The sequence below is a fragment of the Crocuta crocuta genome, unplaced genomic scaffold (assembly GCF_008692635.1).
Source record: "Crocuta crocuta isolate KB4526 unplaced genomic scaffold, BGI_CrCroc_1.0 scaffold1, whole genome shotgun sequence".
NCBI classification, from domain to species: domain Eukaryota; kingdom Metazoa; phylum Chordata; class Mammalia; order Carnivora; family Hyaenidae; genus Crocuta; species Crocuta crocuta.
Genome location: NW_027527930.1, coordinates 3,767,217 through 3,792,704, shown reverse-complemented (window position 1 = coordinate 3,792,704; position 25,488 = coordinate 3,767,217). Strand labels below are relative to the sequence as shown.

General features: G+C 37.3%; 1 protein-coding gene across 2 annotated transcripts in view; it reads right to left on the bottom strand.

Annotated features, from left to right (window-relative positions):
* SLC4A4 (solute carrier family 4 member 4) overlaps positions 1 to 25,488 on the bottom strand; it is a 301,173-nt gene that overhangs the window by 66,842 nt on the left and 208,843 nt on the right. For both annotated transcript variants that reach the window (XM_077750185.1, XM_077750178.1), the window contains exons 12-14: positions 24,478 to 24,611; positions 17,127 to 17,398; positions 5,362 to 5,432 (exon numbers count right to left, since the gene is read on the bottom strand). In XM_077750185.1, the coding sequence (XP_077606311.1) occupies positions 5,362 to 5,432; positions 17,127 to 17,398; positions 24,478 to 24,611 (477 nt within the window). The remainder of the gene's footprint in view (positions 1 to 5,361; positions 5,433 to 17,126; positions 17,399 to 24,477; positions 24,612 to 25,488) is intronic.

The window sequence follows — 25,488 nt, the reverse complement described above, 5'->3', positions numbered from 1 at the left end:
TCTGCAACTTACTTTATAACCTACAGGATACATGTGAGCTGCAATTGTCTAGAGCTGAATGGGTTATTATAAAATATCAAAACTAATTGGTTTTCTACTTGTAATTAACATATAGAAGGTAGAATGAAACTGGACCACTTTCTTACACCGCTGTATACAAAAATAAATTCAAAATGGATTAAAGATCTAAATGTGAGATAGGAAACCATCAAAATCTTAGAGAAGAACACAGGCAGTAAGCAACCCCTTTGACCGTAGCCATAGCTACTTCTGTCTAGATAGGTGTCCTAAGGCAAGGGAAAAGAAGCAAAACTAAACTATAGGGACTTTATCAAAATAAAAAGTCTCTGCACAGTGAAGGAAACAATCAACAAAAGCAAAAGGCAACCTATGAAATGGGAAAAGATATCTGGAAATGATATATCTGGTAAAGGGCTAGTATCCAAAAATCTATACAGAAATTATCAAACTCAATACCCAAAAATAAATAACCTAGTAAAAAATGAGCAGAAGACATGAATAGACACTTTTCCAAAGATGATACACAGATGGCCAATAGACCCATTAAAAGTTGCTCAGTATCACTCATCATCAGGGAAATATAAATCAAAACCACAATGAGATATCTATCACCTCATATCTGTCAGAACGACTAAAATCAACAGATGAAACAACAAATGTAGGTAAGGATGTGGAGAAAGGAGAACCCTCTTGCACTGATGGTGAGAATGCAAACTGGTGCAGCCACTCTGGAAAACAGTATGGAGGTTCCTCAAAAAGTTAAAAATAAAACTACCCTACAGTTCAGCAATTTCACTGCTACAAAGAATATAAGAATACTAATTCAAAGAGATATATGCACCTTAATATTTATAGCAGCAGCATCTACAGTAGCCAAATTATGGAAACAGCCCATGTCCATTGCCTGATGAATGGATAAAGAAGTGGTATACATATATACAACAGAGTATTACTCAGACATAAAAAAGAATGAAATATTGCTATTTGGAAACAAAATCTTACTATTTGGGACAATGGGAGGAGATAGAGTATTATGCTAAGCAAAGTCAGTCAGTCAGAGCAAGAGAAATACCATATGCTTTCACTCAAATGGGGAACTTAAGAAACAAATCAAACAAGCTAAGGAAGAAAAAAGGAGAGGGAAACCAAGAAACAGACTCTTAAGTATAGAGAACAAGCTGATGGTTACCGGAGGTGATGGATCAAATAGGCGATGGGGATTAGGGAGGGCACTTGTGTTGAGTACTAGGTGTCATATGGAAGTGTTGAATCACTATATTGTACACCTGAAACTAATATTACACTGCATGTTAACTATTTGGAATTTAGATAAAAACTTAAAAAAAAAAAGTAAACAGTAACTTCCAACCTACCCAACCAAGCTGGACAAGGTATAAAATCAGTTTTTAAAAATCCACAAGAGACAAGGATATAAATAAACTTGAATAAATTCTAAAAAATTACAAGGCCTTCTTGGAAGAGAGAAAAGATCCATGGCTTCCTCATGCCTGTCAGAGTGTCCCGTGAAAGATAAATCTACTGTAGATGGAGGTATGGAGAAATAAGCCAAATCTTTAATGAGTTTTAAATGGCTACATGTAGACTGGGGTAACAGACCAGAATTCCAAGGAGCCCTAGGTGTTCGACTAAGCCTGCATTCAACCAGCCAAACTTTCTCAACGTCTTTGCCAAGTTCACAGGCTGTACATAAAAGGTGGGAAGTTAGATAGGAGATATGAGAGAAATCCCCCCTTAGACAGTGTCCCTACCAAATGTAAGAAAGGCACTTTCTTAAGATGGAAGAAGAAGTCCTCTGAGGCATTCAGGTACTCCTGAAAGGGCTAAAGCTTCTCCCCTCTGAAGGATGGGGCAGAGCAATTGGGCAAAGAAAGGTCTCCCATGGCTCAGAAGCTGAGGCATAAAAAAGGACACAGAGTATTCCCCATGGGACTTTCTGGGATAATAGCATTGTTGTATATGCAGCTTGTTTTGGGTGATGATTACATGAGTATGTAAAGTATCAAAACTCACTGCAATGAACACGTGAGAAAATATACCTCAATTTAATAATCATTTTAAAAAAGCATCTAATGTGAAAAAAAGTAACTAATCTATTCAGTCACCTCCCTGGAAAAGCCTTGATGTTCCATCGTGAAATCTGGTCTCTCCCTCTGAGAGTCTTAAGTGGAAGCCATCAGAGGCTTCCTGAGCCTAAGGCTCATTGTGTTGATAAAAGTTGGATAAGCTGTGGCTGGTCTCAAAGTTTCATAGGAACCTTTCACAGAATTTTGTCTGTAGGCTGAGGGGATATGCTCACCAATAAACCTACAGGAACACTGGTGAAGGTGAGACAAATTAAAGATGAAATGATTCCAACAATGAATGGAAATAATGGAAAACCTGCCTTTTTATCTTGAGGGATGGTTATTCTAAAGTTCCAATCTATCTAAATGCTCTAATGCTCCATTTTCCTGCTCTTCCCTCCTGAAAACATACCCATGCTACTATGCAGAAAGAAAAGCTGTCTTCATGCTTATGAAGCTGAAGAGAAAATGCCTTCCCTCCTCTGACAGAGATTTCTCTGAGGCTTGTGAGAGGGAGCCCTGATGGTGCCTCAGGGCCACACATTACTTTTACAGCACTTTCTTTCATAATCTAATTATGGCTGGATAAAAGAAGGAAATTAAATCCTTGATGACTAGATGTTCCGGGAAAGATTGAGGGAAGCAGAGCTAGCATGACCAAACACAGACAGGGCCCAGTCACCTGTCAGAGTGGTGGCATCCAATTTCTTTCCTCCTCGAACCTGAGTTATGGTGGCGACATGGCCTCGTGGAAGGATCATAATGCTTACATAGAATAATAATAGTATCTAACCTGAATGCAGAGATGATTATGTGCCAGTCACTATTCTAAGTGCTGCCTATTTACTCCTTTGATTTCTGTAAGATCTTTGAGATAAAGTACTATGATCATCACCATTATACAAATGGGAAACTGGGAAGTTACCACAACCTGTTAAGTAGTGAAGCCCTGAATATGAAATGGGGCAGTATGACATGAGAAATCACTATCTGTAAGTCCTTCTACATGAAACACTATTCTGATTCCTTGAGTAATGGAAACAGGCAGATTTTAGAATTAGAAAGCCCCGAGTCCAAATCCTGATTTTACGGTACTGACGATATGGATAGCTAACCTTTCTAAGCTCCTGTTTCATCCATAAAATAACAATAACTTAGAAGTTATTGTGAGAATTTTAGACAAGTCATATGAAGAGTCTGGCCCCTAGCAGGTACTCAACAAATGGTAGTTATTGCTTGTGATAGTAAATCATATTACCTCTTTAATATTCATTTCTGATCTCATACAAATTGTGTGTATGTGTTTATGTGTGCGTGTATCTATGCAAAGTGTACCTAGAGGCATTGATATGGATAGAAAAGGAAAAATGAAGGACAGAATAAAAGTTTTCCTTCATAATTATATACATACACACATGTATACACATGTTTTCCTAATTTCTTCTCTAGAGATGCTGAACATAGCAACATAGCATTTTAATTAGGTGCACAGTTGATACACACATGAGGGGACCATGGCCCTGGAGGACAGCCTAGTTCTAAGAACTGAAAGGGGAACATTTCTACTTACAAACACTGAGGTAGCATGGTGTACTAAAAATACCGCAGGTCTTAGAACCACTCAGACTTCAGCTGAAATCTTTGTTTTAATAATTTATGGCTATGTGACCTAGAGCATGAAAGGTGATTTACCTTCTAAAGCTTCAGTTTCTCTCATCTATTAGATGAGCATAACTACACCTGGTAGTTTGTGTTAATGGTTAGAATACGTGTAAGACACCTATCTCTACTAGATGCCCTATAAATGATAGCTAAATTGTAATCATTATTGTGCCTTTATATCCTCTAGCATAGTCGTACCAGAAGTCAACGTTAACTTCCATTTGTTTTCCATAAATCTTAAAATGGCATCTTATTATTATTCTATATCAATTAATAGAGTCACTCCAAATTTGCCCAAAGACAAGGCTTAAAAATTCATTAATTCTAAAGCTTTCCTTGATTAGTTACAAAAAGAATTAAGTTAGACATAATCTCTTTTTAAGTCAGTGGAAGTGTTTCATTAATTTTTACTGCAAATTAACTTATGGTTTTAATTAATTATATATATTTTAAATTTTTAATTAGACTTTAATTAAAATTATTTAAAGTCTAGAAGGAACTGTTTCTCTGTATTTTAATCAGATTATTTTAGGCAATAGGATGGCTGGCTCAAAGGCTGACAACTGATCTCTTTTCTGTATGTGGCTTTTAAGATATATATACATTCTCTCTCTCTCTCACTCACATACACACACACACACACACACACACACACAATCAAACACAAATAAAGAGGCAAAGTTTGGAGGAAATCAGAGAAAACTTTAACAGCAAGGAAAAAAAAGTCAAGAGAGCTACATAATATGAAAACAAGAGAGAAACAGGGTCAAGTGAGAGTTGCCCAGGAAAGATACAAAACATCATCTTTGAAAGGGTGTTGTGGGCACTCATTACATAATATCTGCAGAACTGTTCTGGTCTCCTGAGAGATGGGCACTCTATCAATACAAGGTATTATGGTTTCTGTCTTTATAACTGAGAGATTGATATTCTTTGGTAAGATTCCATACCCAGCATAGAAGGAACACAATTAGAAGTCTGAAATAGCACTTTTCCCTTTTTCTCCAAAACAAAAGTCTCCTTCCAGCGTGTGACCTTCCATGCAAAACAGCTCATTTTTAAAGCTTAGTTCTAGTCTTTTAAAGAGCCTTGGTTACAAGCCATGGGAAAGGATATCATGTGACAGAGGCACAGTCCCTTTTAAGTGACAGGGGAAATGTCCTGTTACAATCACCCTTAGTGAGGAGAATGCAACACCATTTGGTAGTCAGGAGGATTTTTAATTGTACTAGACATAGAGAGGATACCATGCTCTCTTTTTTCGACTGCTCTCCCTTTCCCTTGTGAAAATATTTCAAGGTGACAATGAATGATATAGCAGTTAAATTCCTAAGAAGGTTTAAAATGTAGTAGGAGTAAATATTCACTTGACTTAAAAGAGAAAAGAGACAAGAGACAAGATGAGACGAGAAGAGAAGAGAAGAGGAAAGGTTGACTATAACAAGGAAAGTGTTTTTTTTCCTGTCCCTCCACTATCACTGATTATTAAAGTTGTGTTCATGTTCAGGTTGCTAAAGGGTAGGAGACATCATGTTATGCATATTATAATTAGATTATACATTACACAAGGGGTTTGAATCATTAAGTCACTTACCATGTCAGTAGAAGAAACAGTTGGCAAGTCCTCTGGTGCCAATGTAGTGTCATTGGATATTGAGATATTAACTGTAAGAAAAAGACAATCTTTTACCATAAAAATGACCTACATGCATAACTCAAAATCTAAAAAAGCTGGGCCAGGCACTAAAAATGTCTTCCACAATACCATAAAGCACAATGAGTTTTTCTTTACTATAATTGTATTCACCTTTCATCTAGATAAAATTAGCAAAGATTCAGACATATCTGTTGCACTTTAATCTGATAAGAAAAAATGGCAAACATTTAAGGAAATGGTATTACAATTTGCTTCAGGTTCCAAAAAAAAAAAAAGAAGAAAAATAAAACGTCTCTATAATTTAAAAGCAGTATATTTTGCCTGGTGGAAGAAATGGATGTTAGTAAGTAAGTATGTTGATCACTGGCTTCATGTACAGTCAAATCTCACAAAATGGATTTTCACTGATTAAGAATTAACTAATTTGAGATATTTGAAAAGTTGGACTGTATATGAGAAACTATATCTTTGCAAAATGTGGGAAAATTAAAAATCTTTCAAACACATAATAAACTATGTAAATATAATGGTAATAAATGTTTAATCTAAGTTTAAAAGTTATTTTCACATAATTTGCCATGATTTGTAGATTTATTAAGAGGTTGCTTTTGGAGGAACCTTGGTTTATTTGTTAAACTAACCCTCCTCTTGGAAATATTTCATTATTTTAAAATTTATGAATCTAGGGGCACCTGGGTGGCTCAGTCGGTTAAGCGTCCAACTTTGGCCCAGGTCATGATATGGCAGTTCATGGGTTCAAACTCTGCATCAGACTCTGTGCTGACAGCTCAGAGCCTGGAGCCTGCTTCAGATTCTATGTCTCCCCCTCTCTCTGCCCCTCTCCCACTTGCACTCTGTCTCTGTCTCTCAAAAATACATAAACATTAAACGATTTAAAAAGAAATTATGAATCTAAAGTAAAAACATAGTATTTAAAGTGTTCAATAATTAAAACTTTTTAAAATCAGATAAGCCTTTTTCCTATTACAGGAGTTTTTTTCCTTTGGTTTTTTAAAGTTTATTTATTTTGAAAGAAAGAGTGTGAGTGGGGGAGGGACAGAGAGAGAGGGAAGGAGAGAGAGAATCCCTAGCAGGCTCCCTGTGAGGAGCCTGACATAGGGCACAAACTCTCGAACTATGAGATCATGACCTGAGCTGAACCAAGAGTCTGATGCTTCACTGACAGCCATCCAGGAGCTCTGATTGTTTTGTTTTGTTTAAAATGTTTATTTATTTTAAGAGAGAGTAGGGAGGGACAGAAAGAGAGAAAGACAGAGAGCCTGAAGCAGGCTCCCTGCCCCGTGCAGAGCCTGATGCGGGGCTCGACCCCAAGAACGGCGAGATCATGAACTGTCCCAAAATCAAGAGTCAGACACTTACCTGACTGAGCCTCCAGGCACCCCTGAAGTTTTATATTTATATTTATATATTTATATTATACAATAAACTGTTACTCAGAGAATATCCCTAATTTATTGTAAAATGACATTTAGGTTTTGTCCTTGAGCATCACATTTAACATCCAAATTGCTATTATTTGGTCCCCTCTTATCTGACCCCCTCCTACTCACAAGCCCCTAGACTGTCTTTTCAGTTTGTCATGTTTTAGGTCCTACCAACATACACTCTCAAGGAGAAACAAACAGATTCATATGATTGTTGAAATTTAGAATATAAGATCCAGAACAGAAAAGGCAGGTCTTGTTCATTGCTTTTTCCCTGAAGCTGCCCAGTCCAGCACTAAACTGACAGGAACTCAAAAATATCTGTTTACTATCCAACCTTAAAAAGAAAAAAAAAAGGAAATCCTGCCATTTGCAAAAAGATGGATGAATCTGGAAGGCATTATGCTAAGTGAAATATGCCAGCCAAAGACAAATATAGTATGGTATCACTTATGGGTAGAAGCTAAAAAAATAAAATAAAATAAAAAATAAGTACAACTCATAGAAATAGAGAGTAGAATGGTGGTCACCAGGGGCAGGGGGTGGAGTGGGTGGTGGATAGGGAAATAGAAAGAGGTTAGTAAAAGGATGCAAATTTTCAGTTATAAGAGGAATAAGGTCTGAGGATCTAAACAAAATAAAATAATAAAATAAAGTAAAATAAAATAAAAATGAGAGGCGATGGAAGTATTAATTAACTTGGTGGGAATCCTTTCATAATGTATACATATGTGAAATCACCATTTTGTACACTTTAAATACATTATAATTTTGTCACCTATACTTCGATAACATGGCATATTTGTTTACTGTCAATAAATGAGGGTAGACTAGGGGCCATTTAGTGGCTCCATATGAATGAGGGATAAAGGCAAAAAAAAAAAATGAAATAAGGAAAACAAGTAAAAGGGAGGAAATATTTAGCTAGAGCCCTAGTCTTTCTCAATTTTGGAATCTATTCTGATCTTTGAAGTTTCTAGAATTGTTAAACTTTTAATCTAAAGCTAGCTATTGCTAGGCCATCCCTATTTCCTCAGTGAAACACTCACATGTGCAGCCTGTTTTCTTATTCTGTTTCATTACAGGTCACAGAAAGAATCAACATAGGCTAACAGATGCTTGGCCCCAACAATAAAACCAAACATTGAGTCCATTCCCAAAAGGAAGAAGATGTTATACATTTTTGTTAATAAAACCTAGATTTTTAGTACTATTTTATTCTAAAATGTCTACAGTACATTTTCTTACATTATCCATTTGCTCATTTAAAAACATATGAGAGCAAGTAACACCTATACTTTTACAACTGCTTTATGCTGAATGGGACTCTGAGGCAAGACATGCCAGGTTTCGTGCCCAGGACTGAAGGAGAGTCAACCAGAAGTAGAATTGGTACCCAAATCTTGTTCAGCATTCTTTCTTTTCCTAGCCAGCATTTGATATTTGTGGCCAAAGAATTCAAGGTGGGATAATACTTTCCAGTGTTAGATGATGTGAATTTCAACTGCCCTCTGAAATGTCTGATTGGTCTGAGCATTCAAAAGAAAGCAGCATATGTGAAATCACAGGCACTATTCGGATGGTGTCTGGGAAGCTGCTCTTCCTGAGCAAGATTCTTTGATGCAGTTTTATGAGCTTCCTGTCATAAGACACTGAAGGTCATTGTAAAACATACTTTTCCACATAAAAGCAAGGAATAAGGGTGTGGGAGAAAGATATCCAAGATATACTCCTCTTTTGGTGAGATAAGTGACATAATAAAGACCACCAGTGAACAATAAACTAGGATTCCAATCTGAACTTTTAGGGACTACTTTCAAGTTCTAGGTACACATCAATTCTGCTTTTCTAAATTCTTTTATCTTTTCAGTTTTCCTCTGAGACAAGCTATTACAGCATATTGGCTCTCAAAATCCCACGACTACTATCAATAGAACAATAAAAAGTATACACTTTTCCTACTTATTTTAGTATGTAGCTGCTTCAAGAGAAGGACTTGTAAATATGTGATACGTAATATGTAAATATGTAAACAAGCACTTCCGTAAATACATATTAGAATATGGGAGAGTCCATACATAAGCCTAAAAGTAAATTTCTTTAAACTCACAGAAGAGAGAATGATCAATTCCAATTGGGAGCTTGGTCTACGAGAGCCATTGTTCACCATTTGGATCCAGATACATACAGTACAAGTATTTTGGCAACCAAGTGCAGAATGATCTATGTATATAGAATTCATAATATCCTTAATTAGGATTCTGAAAAGATCAAATAGAAAAGCATAAACACACTGCACTTTGTGTTTTCACTATTTGCTCAGCACCATGGCTTAGGAAGCAAAGAAACTCTTTGCCCTAGGAAGCTGGCTAAGTTAGAATTAGCCAATTGTCACTGGGACAGTCTGTGTCCCATACTTGGTTTCAGGGAGTTTTCACAGGTTGATCATTTTATGTTCCTTGGATTTTCACTTCTTGATCCTCCTTCCTGTGTATCAAATTCTAGCTGATCCTCTGGAACAGGGGAATGAACATCATTAGTAACAGACATTTAAAACTGTGGTTGTGAGTGTTCTATCTTAAGCTGGCTTTTCCCCCGTATGTTTAATGAGAGGTCTACAGAAAGATCAGACTTATAGGAGCTGTGAGCAGGGGAAAAAAAGATGACATCCGCATGTCAGTGTTAGTATACCTCCTGCATGAGAAATTCCAATTGCACCTATAAAGTTGTCCTTCTTTACCCTCCAGTACCTTGCTCTAGAACTACCTCACAACTCCTCTGCATTACACATTAGCAGCAACTGTACCATCAGAAATATATACAAAAGCTAGATGGGTATCTATGAGCCAGAAACAGCCACCGAGGCAGATCTGTCTGCTTTCATGCACTACCATGTCACAAGTTAGAGAAAGAAATGCTAAGAAAACTGGGCTAGAATTCTGGCTCCAGCACCTTCTGGAGCAAACTGTCCCCAAACCAGCTCACCGCATAATCTTAAGGAAGTCACCACACACTCTTGACCACAGGCCCCTCATTTGTGAAGCTGGATTCGAATCCATCTACCTCATAAGATTACTGTGCAGATTAAATAAGACAATGTAGGCAAAATTGTTAGCACAATAGCAGGTAAAACTGAAATAGATGGTTACGAGTATGACTGTCAGTTTTATGACCTGAAGAAAGCAAAATTTCACCCCTGAAGAAGAGTCTGCTACCTTACAAGGTTTGTGATGATTGAATACATATATATTATAATATTATAATATATTGAAATATAGTTTATTAAAATCCCTTAGTAAAATGTATGGCACTTGGATGGTGCTTAATAAATATTAGCCAAATCTGAATCTATACCCTCAACATAGCTTCTTAGGATTAGAGTAATGTAGAATTGGTTAGTTTGCTCTTAGTAAGAAATAAACTCAAGAGTATTCTCTATAATAATAAAATTTTAATGTTTTACTCCATTTTACTCAAGCAACATCTTGAGGAAACCGAGTAACTGGAAAACAGATACAGAATAAAACAGAATAAGCTTCTTGCCTGCGAGGTCATGTCATAATAAGGGCCCTGGATAATTTCAGCACATGAATGCCTCTTACTAAAATCAAATATTTATGCTTTAAATGCCTAGATCAATAAAAGGGCAAAAACAGCTTTTAGAGGGATGACAAGGTGAATGAGGAAAACTTTGGGAGAAATAGCTCTTAGGGAAATCACCTCCCACCATCTCAGTCTTGAGCTTTAAAACAAATAAAATTAATAGAAAATCCTCATCATGTTTTGTTATTATCCTCTTCATTTTCCTAAGTATTTTTACCAAGCCTCATGCTTGAGGTTTTCACTATAACTAGACAAGTTCAAGTTACGACACACTCTAATCAGTGGACACTTTTTCACATGTTCACCTATGACACCACATTGAAAGTTAAAGAGCTGAGCTACTATCTGCTATTAAGTGGGACATATTTAGCCACTATTTTCATATACAAAAAATTTCTCTTCCATACTCACTCATCACTACATTTCAGATGTGCGTGGACATTACTACAGGCTATGTTTCTAAATTTGTGTTTCATATGAACCCACAGCTAATGAATTATACAGATCTGTGATTATCCAAATTCACTGCTTCCCCTTTTCTGAGTCTTGCAACTGTTATACAGAAACTGCTAAAATACTAGGCTATGAGACTAAAAGGAAGCTAAAATGATGGATGTTTCAAATTTCTATGGTTTTCTCAAAAGACCATAGTGCCATAAATGCTAAAATATCAGTTGTGCTGGTAAAATATCCTTGCAAATGCAAAGCCTGAATAGTCCTATACCAGAAGGCCTAGCACCTCCTGTTTAACCATTAGTCTATGATTTAAACCTACTTTATAATCCAAAAAGGGAATGATACATAATAAAAATAAAGCTGCATAGAATATGATGCAGGTCGTGGAAGATACATTAGGATTATCTTTTATTTCCTAATTTTCTTTTAATGGGCTTTCTAATTATGAAACACATATCGACTATAATATGGGACCACAGGAGACATAATCCAGCAGTTCCTTTTAATGGTTGTAACATATTGGTGCATAGCATTTATTAAGATAATAGAAAAATTATATAGAAAGAAATGGTAATGAAATTCTACTCTAGTGACAACCATTTTGGAGCATTTGGAGGCCTCCTCATGTTGTGAATAAAACAAAGGTGTAGAAATGGAAGACAGGGGTGCCTGGCTCAGCTGGCTAAACATCCAACTCGGTTTCAGCTCAGGTCACGATCTCATGATTTCATGAGTTCGAGCCCCGCATTGGAGTCGGGCTGACAGTGTGGAGCCTGCCTGTAATTCTCTCTCTCCCTCTCTCTCTGCCCCTCCCCTCCTTGGCTATCTCTGTCTCTCTCAAAATAAATAAATAAACTTAAAAAAAAAAGAAACAGAAGCCACGGCTACTTTCAATCCCTTGACTTAGTCTTACAGTTTCACATTAGGGAAAAAGCCTTTTTTTACTAGAGATACTATAGACCATAATGTCTCAGTGCTTGAGAAAGTATTTATTCCTCTTAATCATTCATCCATTATTAAGCACGTTCTCCCTGGAACAGTCAACAATGAATCAATAAAATATATCCCTTCTGTTAACAATAAAGTATAGTATATATTCCCTTGAGGCAAATTTTCTTACTTCTCTAATTTGTTTGTCATTTTTAGCAAGGCTTCTTTCCCCTCCAGATACAAAACCATACTTGGTTAGAAATTTTGTTTTGACCCTTTCTAAAATATTAATATGCCCTTGAGTGTAGAGTGATTGTAACCTTGACACATTAGGCAAATGAACACAGGTTCTTAAGTGAAAATGTATTTTTAGAGTATAAGTCAAATGAAAATCTGACCTCATTCAAACAGTAACTAACACTATTTTAAAAACAACACATTTTATAAAAAGCAATGTGAGTATATGTGTGCATGTGTGTGGACAGTGTATACGTGGTGTGTGTGTATGTGTGTGGTGTGTGATGTACAGGTGTGTGTGATGTGTGCATGTGTATGGTGTATAGATGTGTGTGTGGTGTGGTGTGCATGCAGTGTTGCGTACAGATGTGTATGTGAGATCAAGTGTGTGGTGTGGTGTGTGTGTGTGTGTGTAGCATATAGGTGTGTGTGTGTGGTATGGTGTATAGGTGTGTGCAGTGTGGTGTACAGGGTGTGTATGTGTGTTGTATAGTGCACAGGTGTATGTGATGTGTGTGTGTGTTGTGTAGTCTACTTCAGTGAGGTAGCACAATTCTTACAAAGCAATGAAATAGACCCTCTATAAATTTTTGTTGATAGCAGAAAGGGAAGGAATAAAAGGGCAAGAGAAGGAAGGAAAGGAGATGGGGAAAAGAAAGAGGAAAGCTCGTGTCTTATTCCCTGTTTACAAAATTCTATCGTTTGTTTTTGAATTAGACCAATTTAAAGAACTGAACATTTCCCTTCAGGGAAGGAGAAAGGACCTTCTAGCATTCTTCTCCATGATTATACACAGTATACAACATTTCTGTAGACTTGAGATCCAACGGAATAATATTAAATGGTCTAACTACTATGTACTGAATTCCTTAACATTTTTTTCTTTAAATATGGCTCCAATGTTTCATATTTATCTACAACAGCACATTAGTTGTTAATTTGAGCAGGGTAGGCTTCCAGTAAAAACCCAATTAATATCTTCCATTAGAAAAGTTTCAAGGAAAATTAAATGTTTGAACCCCATTAAAAGAATACAACTAAAAGATTAAACTGGCCGAGGCATCTTTTGTGGAAAAAGAAGAGATAAGACAAAGAACAAATTTTTATGCAGTGTCTATTAGGTGGCAAACAATGTTACATATACCATTTCATTTAATTCATATGGTAACTTCTAAGAAAGGATACAATTACTAACCCAACATACAGATTATGAAAAGCAAAGAAATTAGGTAATTAGCCTAGCCCACGGTCACACTGCTGGTTAGACCTCAATCACGCTCACTTTCCTTTACTCCAAAGCACATTCTCTTTACACTTTATCACACTAACAGTTTTCCAAATTGGGATGCTGGTGATGAAAAGTAATACTGTGAACTGTTCTTCAATGGGATATTTTTTTAGCTTGCACTGTCGGCTTCTGAACTGAGTCATCTTTCTTATACATCTCTGCCATGTAAGCATCAAGGCACAGTGGAGAATATAACCTCTATTACCTCTCCGTCAGTTAATAGCAACTCTATTTCTAAGAAAGGGAAATTTTAGCACAAAACCCATGTATCCACCCTAACTGCTGTGTCAAACCACATGGCTAAATTTCCTTTTAGTTTTTGCAAGTAGGCTTCCTTAGTTCTTCAGTAAATGAGACTCTCAGTAGGTATAGAACATTGGCCCCTGAGCAATAAATAGATGGGGTGAAAGGAAGGGAGAGAAAGACGCATGAAGAAAAGGAAACTCAAGAGGTGATGAAAATTTATGAAAGCAAGTGAGAACAGGACAGATAAGGAAGGAAAAGAGGAGGAAGAGTTGTCTTCACAAAGCACAAAAAAACTCACAGTCTTATTGTGGCCATGAATCGAGTTTTCATGTGACCCCTATTTCCTTTCCTGTATAATCACTTCTCAGTTTGCAGGCTCATGTCTCCATCTGTGGAGTTGCTGGTTCACTGTTACATACAGTCCCAGTGTTGAAAAACAAGTCATCCGCCAGTTTAAATATTTTTGACTCATTGACTGAATTCTTTTACTAGGAGTGCATGTTGCGATGAAAGGCCAGGCTTTTGTTGTTTTTAGAATACCTACTCTAGCTGTACATGCAACTGTATTATTCGATAACTATCATTTTTCAGCTTGCTATCATGAAGTACCAACTTGATGGTGGTATATACTTTTATATCAAAAAGTATTAAGATTATGAGGAGGGAAACACATAATCTCAAACCTTAAGGGGTTTGTCATGAAAACGGAGATATCCATGTCTTTTTCCCAACCAGAAACAGATTTTATTTCCATAGTTTAAGGTAACCACTCACATTCATGTTCATACCCTTCATGAGCACCTTTCACCCTGACAACTCTAAAAATATGGGGTGCGATCGACAGTCTTGTCACAAAATAAGCCAAGTGCCCAACAGTGTTGGCTTAGAAGGAAGGATGATGAAGACCGGTCTGTTTGTTCTATCATTCATACCTACAAACCTTAAATTTTAATAAATAATAACGGCAGTAATTATGTCAGTTAGCAATTACTTATTACATATCAGAAACTGTCTGAAGTACTTTGTCTGAAATACCTCAGTTTTTCTATACAATATAATAATTCTATAAGGTAGGTGCTATTATTAACCCCTTTCTACCAGTGAGGAAAATGATGCAAAGGTACCCTGGAAAAGGAACTTGCCCAAAGTTACACATAGGGCATTAGCCAAGCTGCGATGTAAATACTAGATATTCTGACTTCAAAGCCCTGCTACAATTCATTACTGGTCCCACTTGGACACAGTGGAAATTGTCAGAGTCCTTCCAAGACCACGCCTCACTCGACAGGACAGACTTTCTATACAAGCTGGGGAAAGAGGTCAAAGGAAAAGCTATTTATCTCCACTTCAGCTAGTACTTGCTATGCAGGTTTCAAGCTTCCCGATGACTTTTTCAAGAAAACAATGATCTGTCTAGGAAGGAAAATTACATGTAAAACATTCATGTATTTTTCACAATTAACATTCAAATATGTCTTCCTTGGCTCTATATTACGATCTCTGCCAATATCCAATTAAAATGAGTACCAGTTTCCATTAGCCTCAGGTAAGTAGATCTTCTTGCGACAGGTGTGCTGACAAAGCCCTCAGCTGGCTTTATGAATACCTCAAACCTCAAACAACTGAGGCGTATTATTTTTCCTTTAGAAAATTCACTATATGTCTACTTAGACTTGCCTATGAAGTCAGATTACACACTTTTTTCATAAGGAAATATTTACACATAAATACATAAAGATAGAAATAAATGAAATGGAAAGTTCAAAATCCCACAATTAAATATGTCTGTGAGCCATTATTTTGAATATGCATAATCTGGGCTTTCCCTGAAAGTACACGATGGATGGTTACCACCCTCTTATTTAGGAAAAGTTCTACATGATTGTGTAATGGTAACATCTGTGTTTCAAGCACATCTAATTGATCCTAATAATTGCATCTATCATATATTGAGTACCTAGTCTTTTCCAAGCAGTTTTTAAGTTATGAAATACCTGTAATCAGTATATATTTTAACAATAAAAAGCTTTTGTAACTATACATCATTCATGTTGCCTGAATCCTTACATTTTCACTTCATACCTGTCTCTGCTTTGCTTTTAAGCATGCGCTTTATTTCAACGTGTGTCGCTTGTCCTTAAATAAGACAAAAGAATCCATGAGTGCAAAGCCCAACAATGACCTATCTTTTCATCAGTGTTACTGAGCGACCCAACTCTAGGGAGATACTGTTCTCTTGTCACTCGTCACTCAAGATGCATACAGGTCTTCTAAAGCTTCCCCACCAAAGTGGCAGAGAAGATTGCAAATATGGCACCGAAATATCTGAGGGCAATCTAACACGGCCTGACATCAGCATTCTAGTCTATGATACAGCCATGTTTGTTTTTACTGTAAACATGAAATGGTTTCCCTTCAGAATCTATATGTAAAAGTGCATATTGCATGAATGTGCTCAGGCTTACACAGCCCCTGACACACTGCTGTACTCCTACAAGACCTTAGTCAGAAAGTATGGAATGTGTATCCGTTTTTATTCTAAGGGACAATGAGTTGTAGCTAATTGCATGACCAGGGATAACTAACACTATTACCGCTTAATTATCTGACACAAATGTCTACCCCTCAATTCTCCCAGAGCAGATATAAAACAACTTTCCCCAAAGTGAACTCCTTCTCTCAAATGCCTTCCATATCATAAAATGATAATGAATTACCCTAAAAAAAATCCAAAGACCAAATAGAATGCCTTTTTGGGAAAAAGTCCTGATGCTAACCCAGGTTTAGCTAGATGGATATTAAAGTGTGAGGGTGTATAGAATCATATTCCTTACCTGGAACTTACTTTTTACTTTTACATCTTTCCTAATTCTAGGACATAAATCTTCCCTGAGAGCATTAATGCTCTTCTTTTCATTCTCTCATTTCTTCTATTCCTTTCATATTTACATTGTCTAGCACAGAGAAACTACAAGGCTCTACTTTACCACTAAGTGACTCTAGTCTAAACTTCTTTTTCAATTTCATGCTTCAAATTCTATAAAGTTAATAGTATCTTGTTTCTTCTATAAGCTTAAAATAATCTTTAGAGTTTACTTTAGGAAGAGATTAGTATGGCAATAAGGAGACAGCAAAATATGGGACAGAAGTTCAGAGGACTGGGTTTGTCTGGTCCTTATATCTGTTAATATTTGTATCTGGTTTCCTCAACTATCAGATAAAATCAAGAATAATGTACACTAATTTTCCTTGCAAATACTGCAATTTGAGTTAATTTAAAAGTTGAGTTCTTTTCAGCTTCTGGGTTCGCTTCTTGATTGAACCACATGGCTAAAATACCTCGGGTAGTAAGACTTCAAATCTAGCAGGAGGGTTTTTCAGAAAAAATAAAACTTTTTCCTGACAATCATGATATCATGCTGAAAGCTTGTGTGTATAGAGCCTATACCTTCCTCCAAACACAGGGTAAGTACCAACACTAAGCATGGTGTCCTCACCAGGGTCAGGAGGCACACAGGCACAGGAAAACTGAGTATTGTAGCCCACTTTGAAGTTGGAGTTGATGGGGTAGTAGTCAGCTAGCTTGATCATCTTCTTGAAAGCATCGTAGATAAAGATGAAGCTAATCAGAGAAGAGAAGCCCTCTTCTGTGAAGCGAGTGAAGTACTGAACCAAGAAGCTGGCATCTGTGGCTACCAAAATGAGACACAGGAAGGCTGACCACAGGCCAATCCAAAGGCGAAACTCCAGATAGTCAAAATTATGATCCCTGGAAATAAGAAAGAGAGGTATTTTAGACTCCTCCTCCACGGAATACAAAGAGTAACATAAAACTACCCAATGACAGCAGAATGATTCCTAAAAATACAGGGTGACTTTTAGCCACTAAATATAAATCTCATTCCTGATTTTAACCAGAAAAATACTAAGTCTAAGGATTTAGTCTAGTGATATTAGTAAAGAAATTATCCAGAAAGTTTAAGTACGGCACATCAAAAGTAGTCATACCATTTGCATGTATATAACTCAATTTTCTCATTCAAACAATACGATCCCTGCCTTCATGGAGTTTAGAAAGCAAACAATTTGAAAGTATCACCCAGTATGCACTCAATTAATGTTTGTGAGCTTCACTGGTTAAAGAAGACACTAAGATAAATATATTCTCTGTCCCCACATCATAGCCATCTATGGAGCGAGCCAAACTGGCAAACATAATCACACCAGAAAATAGTAAATGATATCTAAAGGTTCCCACAGAGTGCCACAGAGGAATAACTAACTCTGGCTGGGGGTTGTAGAAAAAATTCCAGGTATTTAAGGATAAATAGGATAATTACACTCTACTCGGATCAAGACAGGCTGTCTTCCCATGTAACGGCCAGATGAAACCCCTTCTTGTGAAGCTTCTTCACAGACATGGTATCCTTCTGCTGAAGTTGTGTGTAAAGCACCTTGTGACCACCTTGTTTTTGGTCTGTTCCTGTCCCAAGGCAGCTTAGAATAGGCTGTGCCTCCATCAAAGGAGGCCAATGTTTTTCAAAGCCCTTTCTATTTCTTATAAGTAAAAGGCGAAAGATTTATGCGATCTGAAGAGAAACCAGAGTATTCTATTTCTTATAAGTAAATTAGCTCACATTTAGAAAAATATGGGCCAAGTGCTGACATTTTACCATTTCATGTTAATTCTTTTAAAATTGTGTTAAGATTACTTTACAGTATTTTTCTCATCATTGTTTTTTAAATTTTTTAATGCTCATTTACTTACTTTTGAGAGAGAGAAAGAGAGCACAAGCAGGGGAGGGAGAGATAGAGAGAGAGGGGGAGGCACAGACTCCAAAGCAGGTTCCAGGCTCTGAGCTGTCAGCACAGAGCCCGATACAGGGTTTGAATTCACAAACTGTGAGATCATAACGCGGGCCAAAGTCAGATGTTCAACCAACTGAGCCACCCAGGAGCCCCTTTTTCTCATCATTTATGATGAAAAAGCAAACAGTAGTTGTCCTATTTCTTCTACGAGAAAAAGAAATAAATTGAGGATCATGCACACTTGAGACTCTATAGCCTTGATTTTAAACAAGTAGTTTTTACAGATGTGTTTTAATATTTTCCTGAAGGCATGGTATCAACACCTTCACCATGACTAATCTAGTTTGAGCCACCAAGAAGTCTTTGCTTGATTTTAAGTCCTTACTGATATCCATGTTTGTCCTGCTCTAAGCCACTTTCCACATTATAGCCAAAATGATCTTTTTAAATGTAAATCAGATCCTCCCTACCTCCTTTTAAAACTTTTTGATGGCTTCACACTGCTCATAGAATAAAATTCAAATTCTCTAACACAATGGCTGGCATATAAAAGGTTTCCAATGAAAGTCTGCCAGATGAATGAGGGCATGCCTATGGCTTTGAAGAAGACAGTTACTGACATGACCTAAGCATTCTCACAGAGAGCCAGGAGATCCTGAGTGAAAATTTCATAGAATATTAGAATTAAAAATTCCTTAGATACTGTGATGGTTAATTTTATGCATCAACTTGGCTGGATCATGTGGTACCCAGATATTTGGCCAAACGTTATTCTCGATATCTCTATAAGAATGAGTGCAAAGAAATTAACATTTAAATTGTTAGGCGGGGTGCCTGAGTGGCTCAGTCGGTTAAGTGTCCTACTTCGGCTCAGGTCATGATTTCACAGTTCGTGGGTTTGAGCCCTACGTCAGGCTCTGTGCTAAAGGTTTGCTCAGAGGCTGGAGCTGCTTTGGATTCTGTGTCTCCTTCTCTCTCTGCCCCTCCTCCCATCACACACTCTCTCACTCTGTCTCTTAAAAATAAATAAATGTAAAAAAATTTTTTTTTAAATTGCTAGGCTTTGAATAAAGCAGATTGCTTTCTATAATGTGGGTGAAATTCATCTAATCAAGTCCTTCAACTGAATAGAGCAAAATACCTGCCAACCCCAGGCAAGAAAAAATTCTCCAAGACTTTGGACTTGATCTTGAACATGGCTTTTTCTGTTTCTACAGCAGATAGTCTTTGAAACATCAGCTCTCCTGGGTCTCCAGCCTGCTAGCCCAACCCACAGATTTTGGACTTGCTGGTCTCTATAGTCATGTGAGCCAGCTCCTTATAACAAATCTCTTTATTATATTGGTCCTGTTTCTCTGGAGAATCTTAATATAGATTCCAATTAGTCAACTATGTCTCATTTTATAGATGAGGACACCAAGGCCAAAGGAAGTTAAGGTTTATCCAATGCCAAGGTTTTAATGGCAGAGCTGGACCAGAAACCAAATCTCTGCATGCTTGGATTCGTCCTTTACAAAATAATACCATCATTCCCCTATCGGAGTTGTATTTAGGGCGGACCTTAAATCACTGTCCTTTGTTTCCCTCTTTTCACCAAATCACCTAAATTGGAATATATTACCTAAGCAGGCGATAATTAATACTTGGGTAGAAATTTATTCCTATGGATTTCCTGGAATCTTTCTCTCTTTTAAAAAAATTTTTAATGTTTATTTTTGAGAGAGAGAAAAAGAGTGCAAGTGGGGGAGGGGCAAAGAGAGAGGGAGACACAAAATCCGAGGCAGGCTCCAGGCTCTGAGCTGTCAGACAGAGCTTGATGTGGGGTTTGAACCCACAAACCGTGAGATCATGACCTGAGCTGAACTCAGACGCTTAACTGACCCGAGTCACCCAGGCTCCCCAATCCTGGAATCTTTCTGAAGACATCTTTTGCATTCCCTTACAGTTGCCCTTAGGTCTGCAATCTCACTGCTTAATCCTATACTTGTCTCTGTGAGATAAGTAGCCTGTAGAAAAACTAAACTCTAGGAATCTGAGGTAATTTACATGATCACACAATGAATGAAGTCTCAGAGTCAGGGCTAAGAAACAGTTTCATTACTTCTGAGCCAACAAACTTTTTTCCTAAAATAAAAGTTTTAAACAATTACTTAGTTTTGCTTCCCTAGCAAGACGACAGGGCAATCTTGATTTGTTCTAAGTATGCTAATGGTTGTTTAGAGAATTGATGTTTATAGGACAGGATGAGAAACAAATCCAATAACTAGCTAATGGTTAGGAACACTCAGTTTGAGCACAAAAGAAAAATGCCTATGTAAACTTAAATCTTAGGATCCAAACAATATACCAAAATAGCTGCTCTAAAATACTTAAATATTCCCAGAGTAGCTCTATAAGAAGGGCCCACATAAAATCACTAAAACCAACGGCACTTCATTATAAAAGTGATATGTTTACAGCAGCAAGAAGAAAGAGGAATAAGAGATGAGAAACTTTTTAAAACAAGTTGATCAACAGTAATGACTACAATAAAGTGGCAATATTATATCCAATAAGACTATGAGTCCCTTTAGTGCCAAGTTTAAATAGCAATTAAGTTATAAAAAGTAACAGTAAATGATAGTAGAAACCAAAGAAACTATGGTGAATTCGAATGAGAAAATGGGTTTATATCCTTATGATACCACAGTGTTCCCAGATATTTTGAGTTATAGTTTCTGAGTAGCATAAAACCAAGGTATAGACAAACAGAAGAACTCATCAGAAGCATGCTATAGAAATTAATGTTCAAGTCACTTACAAATGTAAACTCCCTAAACGATATGAATAAATCCAATAACAACAGAAGAAAATAATCTTTTGAAGGCCTCTAAGTAATTATTCAAAGAACAGAAGGAAAAAATTATTGAATGACTAAATGCAATTATACAGGCTAAAATCCAACTTTAATTAGGAGGTTTCTGCATGGCTTAGAACATAGTGTTAAAACTTTCAGGAGTGCCTGGTGGCTCAGTCAGTTAAGGATCTGACTTCAGATCAGGTCATGATTTCACAGATCCGTGGGTTCAAGTCCTACGTGGGGCTCTGTGCTGACAGCTCAGAGCCTGGAATCTGCTTCATATTCTGTGTCTCCCTCTTTCTTTGCCCTTCCCCCACTCATGCTCTCTCTCTCCCTCTCAAAAATAAACAGACATTAAAGAAATTTTTAAAAAACTTTCAGATTTGTCACGCAAGATAAAGAAAAGGTGTCTAATTCTCTGTCACTGGTTTACAATGTGTAAAAACAGTGCAAAGGAGATTGCAGAATTAGGGCGAAAAGCTACAATTGTCATTTGGACAGTTGTAGGCTCTTTCTTTCATTCTGTTACTAATTTTAAAAGGTGACAGCACATCTTTCATATTCCATTATGATTCTCCAGTACGTAGGACAGATATTAAAACCTGTCCTCCACATCAGAGGGAAATCTGTGGATTATGTAGAGTCATGCTTGAGTCTACTAAAGCCACAAAACAAAGTTTACCTACTTCTCAAAAAAACATAACATATTTTGGGGGGAAATCTGGGCAAGACAGACTAAAGCAGTTTCTTTACTAAAGGACTTCTCAGATCCCTTAGTAAGCTGAATGTAAAGTGAGTTACAAAGAGGGAGGTAAAATATACAGCGTTTGTCAGATTGATGGGGATCACAGAGGCTTTTTTCTATGAAACGTCTAAATGGGACCAGTAATTGAGGAAACACACTTTGAGAAACAGTGATCTACACAAATACTCTGCATCTAGACAAAATATTAGTACTGTTGTTAAAACACAGAAGCCAATGATACAGCATTGTGAACAAAATGACACCGTGTGCCTCAAAGCACCACATGCTACTCAGTGATGAGTTTAAAGCACAGTTTCTCAAATGTTTCTTGTTGCTTTACAACTGTTTTCAAATAAATTACTTGGAACTATGTTTACATTACCAATTATGATGAAACAGAAGGAAAAGTGAGAAAGGAACTTGCTTAGTGAAAGGAAATAATCTCTATCCTACAATTATCTAAAGTAAACTGGGATGCAAACATTTTCTGTATATTAAGGCTCTGATCACATTGCATCCAATAAATCTTTCTGCAAAGGTTGCACATGTTTGTTCCTGTTTATAGTACACGCTTGTTTGATCCTCCCACAAAGGCTTTCTTTTCTCACACAATGTTTTCTTAAACATATAAAAATGATTTGACTTTCTATAAACTGACATGAACAGAAATTCTTTCCAGTGTCCTTCTGAGAATTATGATGGAGGAGGGATCTATAGTGATGAGCTACAGAAAACTCACATTATCACTTTAAATTCTCATAAGACCTCGCTGATGTTCTCAACCCAGTTTTCAAAACACTAGTTTTAAATTCTCATTGCCTCCTCTAGCTTGTGATCAGTTTTGATGGTAACACATGGTAACACAGTTTCAAAGGCTATTCTATCAGCCCTTGAGTCCATGAGGTATCATGTGGTAACAAAATTTCCAACAAGGAAATCTTAAAAATGTATAACAATATAAGAATATGAAAATTCCAACAAGGAGTGCCAGCAAGTCATACGAAATTCTGCCATCTGCCTAAGGATTGAGATCTGCTGGGAAAGGCAATTCTCTCTGAAAGGTATCAAGTTCATTAGAAAAGAGGCCAGAATACCCAATTTGATTTTGAAGCTATTTGTGTGCTTATGTGGCCACGTGGATAATTCGCTTAACTTGATTTTCTCCTTCTTAAAATGATCCATCGAATTCTAAAAGAAAATAAGATATCACAATTGTTATGTCCATTAGGAGTGTATAGTAATTCCGTAAGAGGCATAGTCTCCAGAGTCAGAAAGTAGGAATTCAAATCCCAGTCCCACCAACAACTGGTAATGGAGCCTACAGCAAGGCACTTACCTCTCTCTACCTGTTTTCTCATCTATAAAACAAGGTATGAGGGCACCTGGGTGGCTCATTTGGTTAAGCACCTAACTCTTGATTTTGGCTCAGATCATGATCTCACGGTTCTGAGACCAAGGCCCCAATCGGGCTCTGCACTGAGCATGGGATGGGGATTGCTTGGGATTCTCTCTCCCCAACCCCTCTCAAAAATAAATAAACATTTAAAAATAAAAATAAAAATAATAATACAGGTATGGGCCCTACCTCATTATACTGCTACAGGAATCAAATGAGGGAGTCCACGGAATGCACTTAGGATAATATTTGGTATGTGATCAACACTCAACAAATGCTATTACTAAGCCAGCTCTTGAAATGTATCTTTAGTTAAGAACACTGGAGCCAGGGTTAGGAGCAGTGGATCTCTAGAACAACTAGTCTCTCATTAACGAGCCATGTGACCTTGAGCAAGGCATTTCATGTCTTATAGGCCAGGATCATGACAGGAAACAGAAGACATTCCCAAATGGGATTGTGAGGAAAACTTAATAAATGGGCTATTTACAGATGTGTGAGTAACAAATAATGGCAAAGTACTCAGGAACTAGAAACATCAGGGAGCCATTTTTATCTCCTGGCTTCATAAGGCCGAGGAAGGAATGGAGTTCCCAGAGCCTAGTGAAGGCGAGAGCCAGGCCAGTGGGGCCACCTTACAGAGGCTCTATTCAAGAGACAAGCCACTGTGAGACTGCAGTGTTAAAACAGGGACTGTGAGGTACAGGGAGGTAGACACACACCCTGAACTCTCTCCTCTCCTACTGGTGCACTAGTCAAACCCAACAAGAAGCCAGAGGGCAAAGGAGACCCAGTGTTGCAGTCCACATGGATCAGCCCCCACGGCATAAAGCAGGTCTAGGACAGAGAAGAATGGTGAGGGCAAGTAGATAGTACAACATATGGGCCTCAGCTGAATCAAATGTAAAATGAGTGTTGGACTACCCAATCTCCAAGGGCTTTTCAGCCGCCAAATCTTTAAATTCCCATATTCTGTTCTACCTAATTACTATTCTGTGCTGTATCTAGACTGTGTTCTAGAATTTATCCTAATTTATAACTAGATATGTATATACATACTTGCTGAAATTGAATAGAAGCCTCTCAAAGACAAGAACAGGTCCTGTGCTGCTCAAAATCGTCAGTGGTTGACCTGCAAACAGGCAAAAGATGGCCCCAGAGACAGCTGTGCCCAGGAAGCTCTCCAACACGCCCTGATAGAGAGAGAAGAGAGCTGTTAGAAGAAACGTACCTTTCTTCCTCCCATGATGCCTCTAGGGAAATTAAGCACACGGATATGCTATTACAAGGGCCATACCAAACATAGCAAACAGACGCAAAGGACTGAGATTCTTACCAGTATGAATATCACCGTTTATTTCACATATGATTTAGTCACCCCTCCCTACTGCAAGGGCTGACTTGCTCCAAAAAAACTACAGTAACTATAATGACTGGTGGTTGACTACAGAAGGCAAAAGGTGACTCTGATCCATTCTAAAAATACTAATTGAAGCTTCTGTATGGAAAACCACATTATGTAATCCCACCAAGTGGGCAGAAGTGATTTAGTACTTTGGGTGATGTTTTTCTCTCTGTGGTTAACTTCAGTGTTTGCTTCAGCCTGATCTCACCCTGCACCTAGCAAGTACTTACAAGTAGTTACATTTTATGCACAAAGACTATTTTTTCTAAAGGAAAGATCTGAGAGGGGAGAAAAGAAGACACAAAGAGCTATTTCCCTTCATCCTGCAATCTCTAACACACCAATTCCAAAAAAATAAAGAAAAAAAAATCTTATTATATATTCCTCATCCAATGTAAATTTATAGAAGAGCTTTAATTTATTTTAGAGGAAATGCATGTGGAGGGACATGAATAACTAAATCTTTGTGGCCACACTTCCCTGTACTTATATCTCTGGAAACCCAACCCATTGTTTTCCTTTAGGCTAAGAACAAAGAAAGATGAACCATCAAGTATCACTGACTTATAAGATTATCCTAACTTTCTTAATAATGTCATTTGGGACCAATGCCTCAGGTGATGGCAAACTAGCTCATTTCCTCTATTTTTCATAGTCCAAATTTT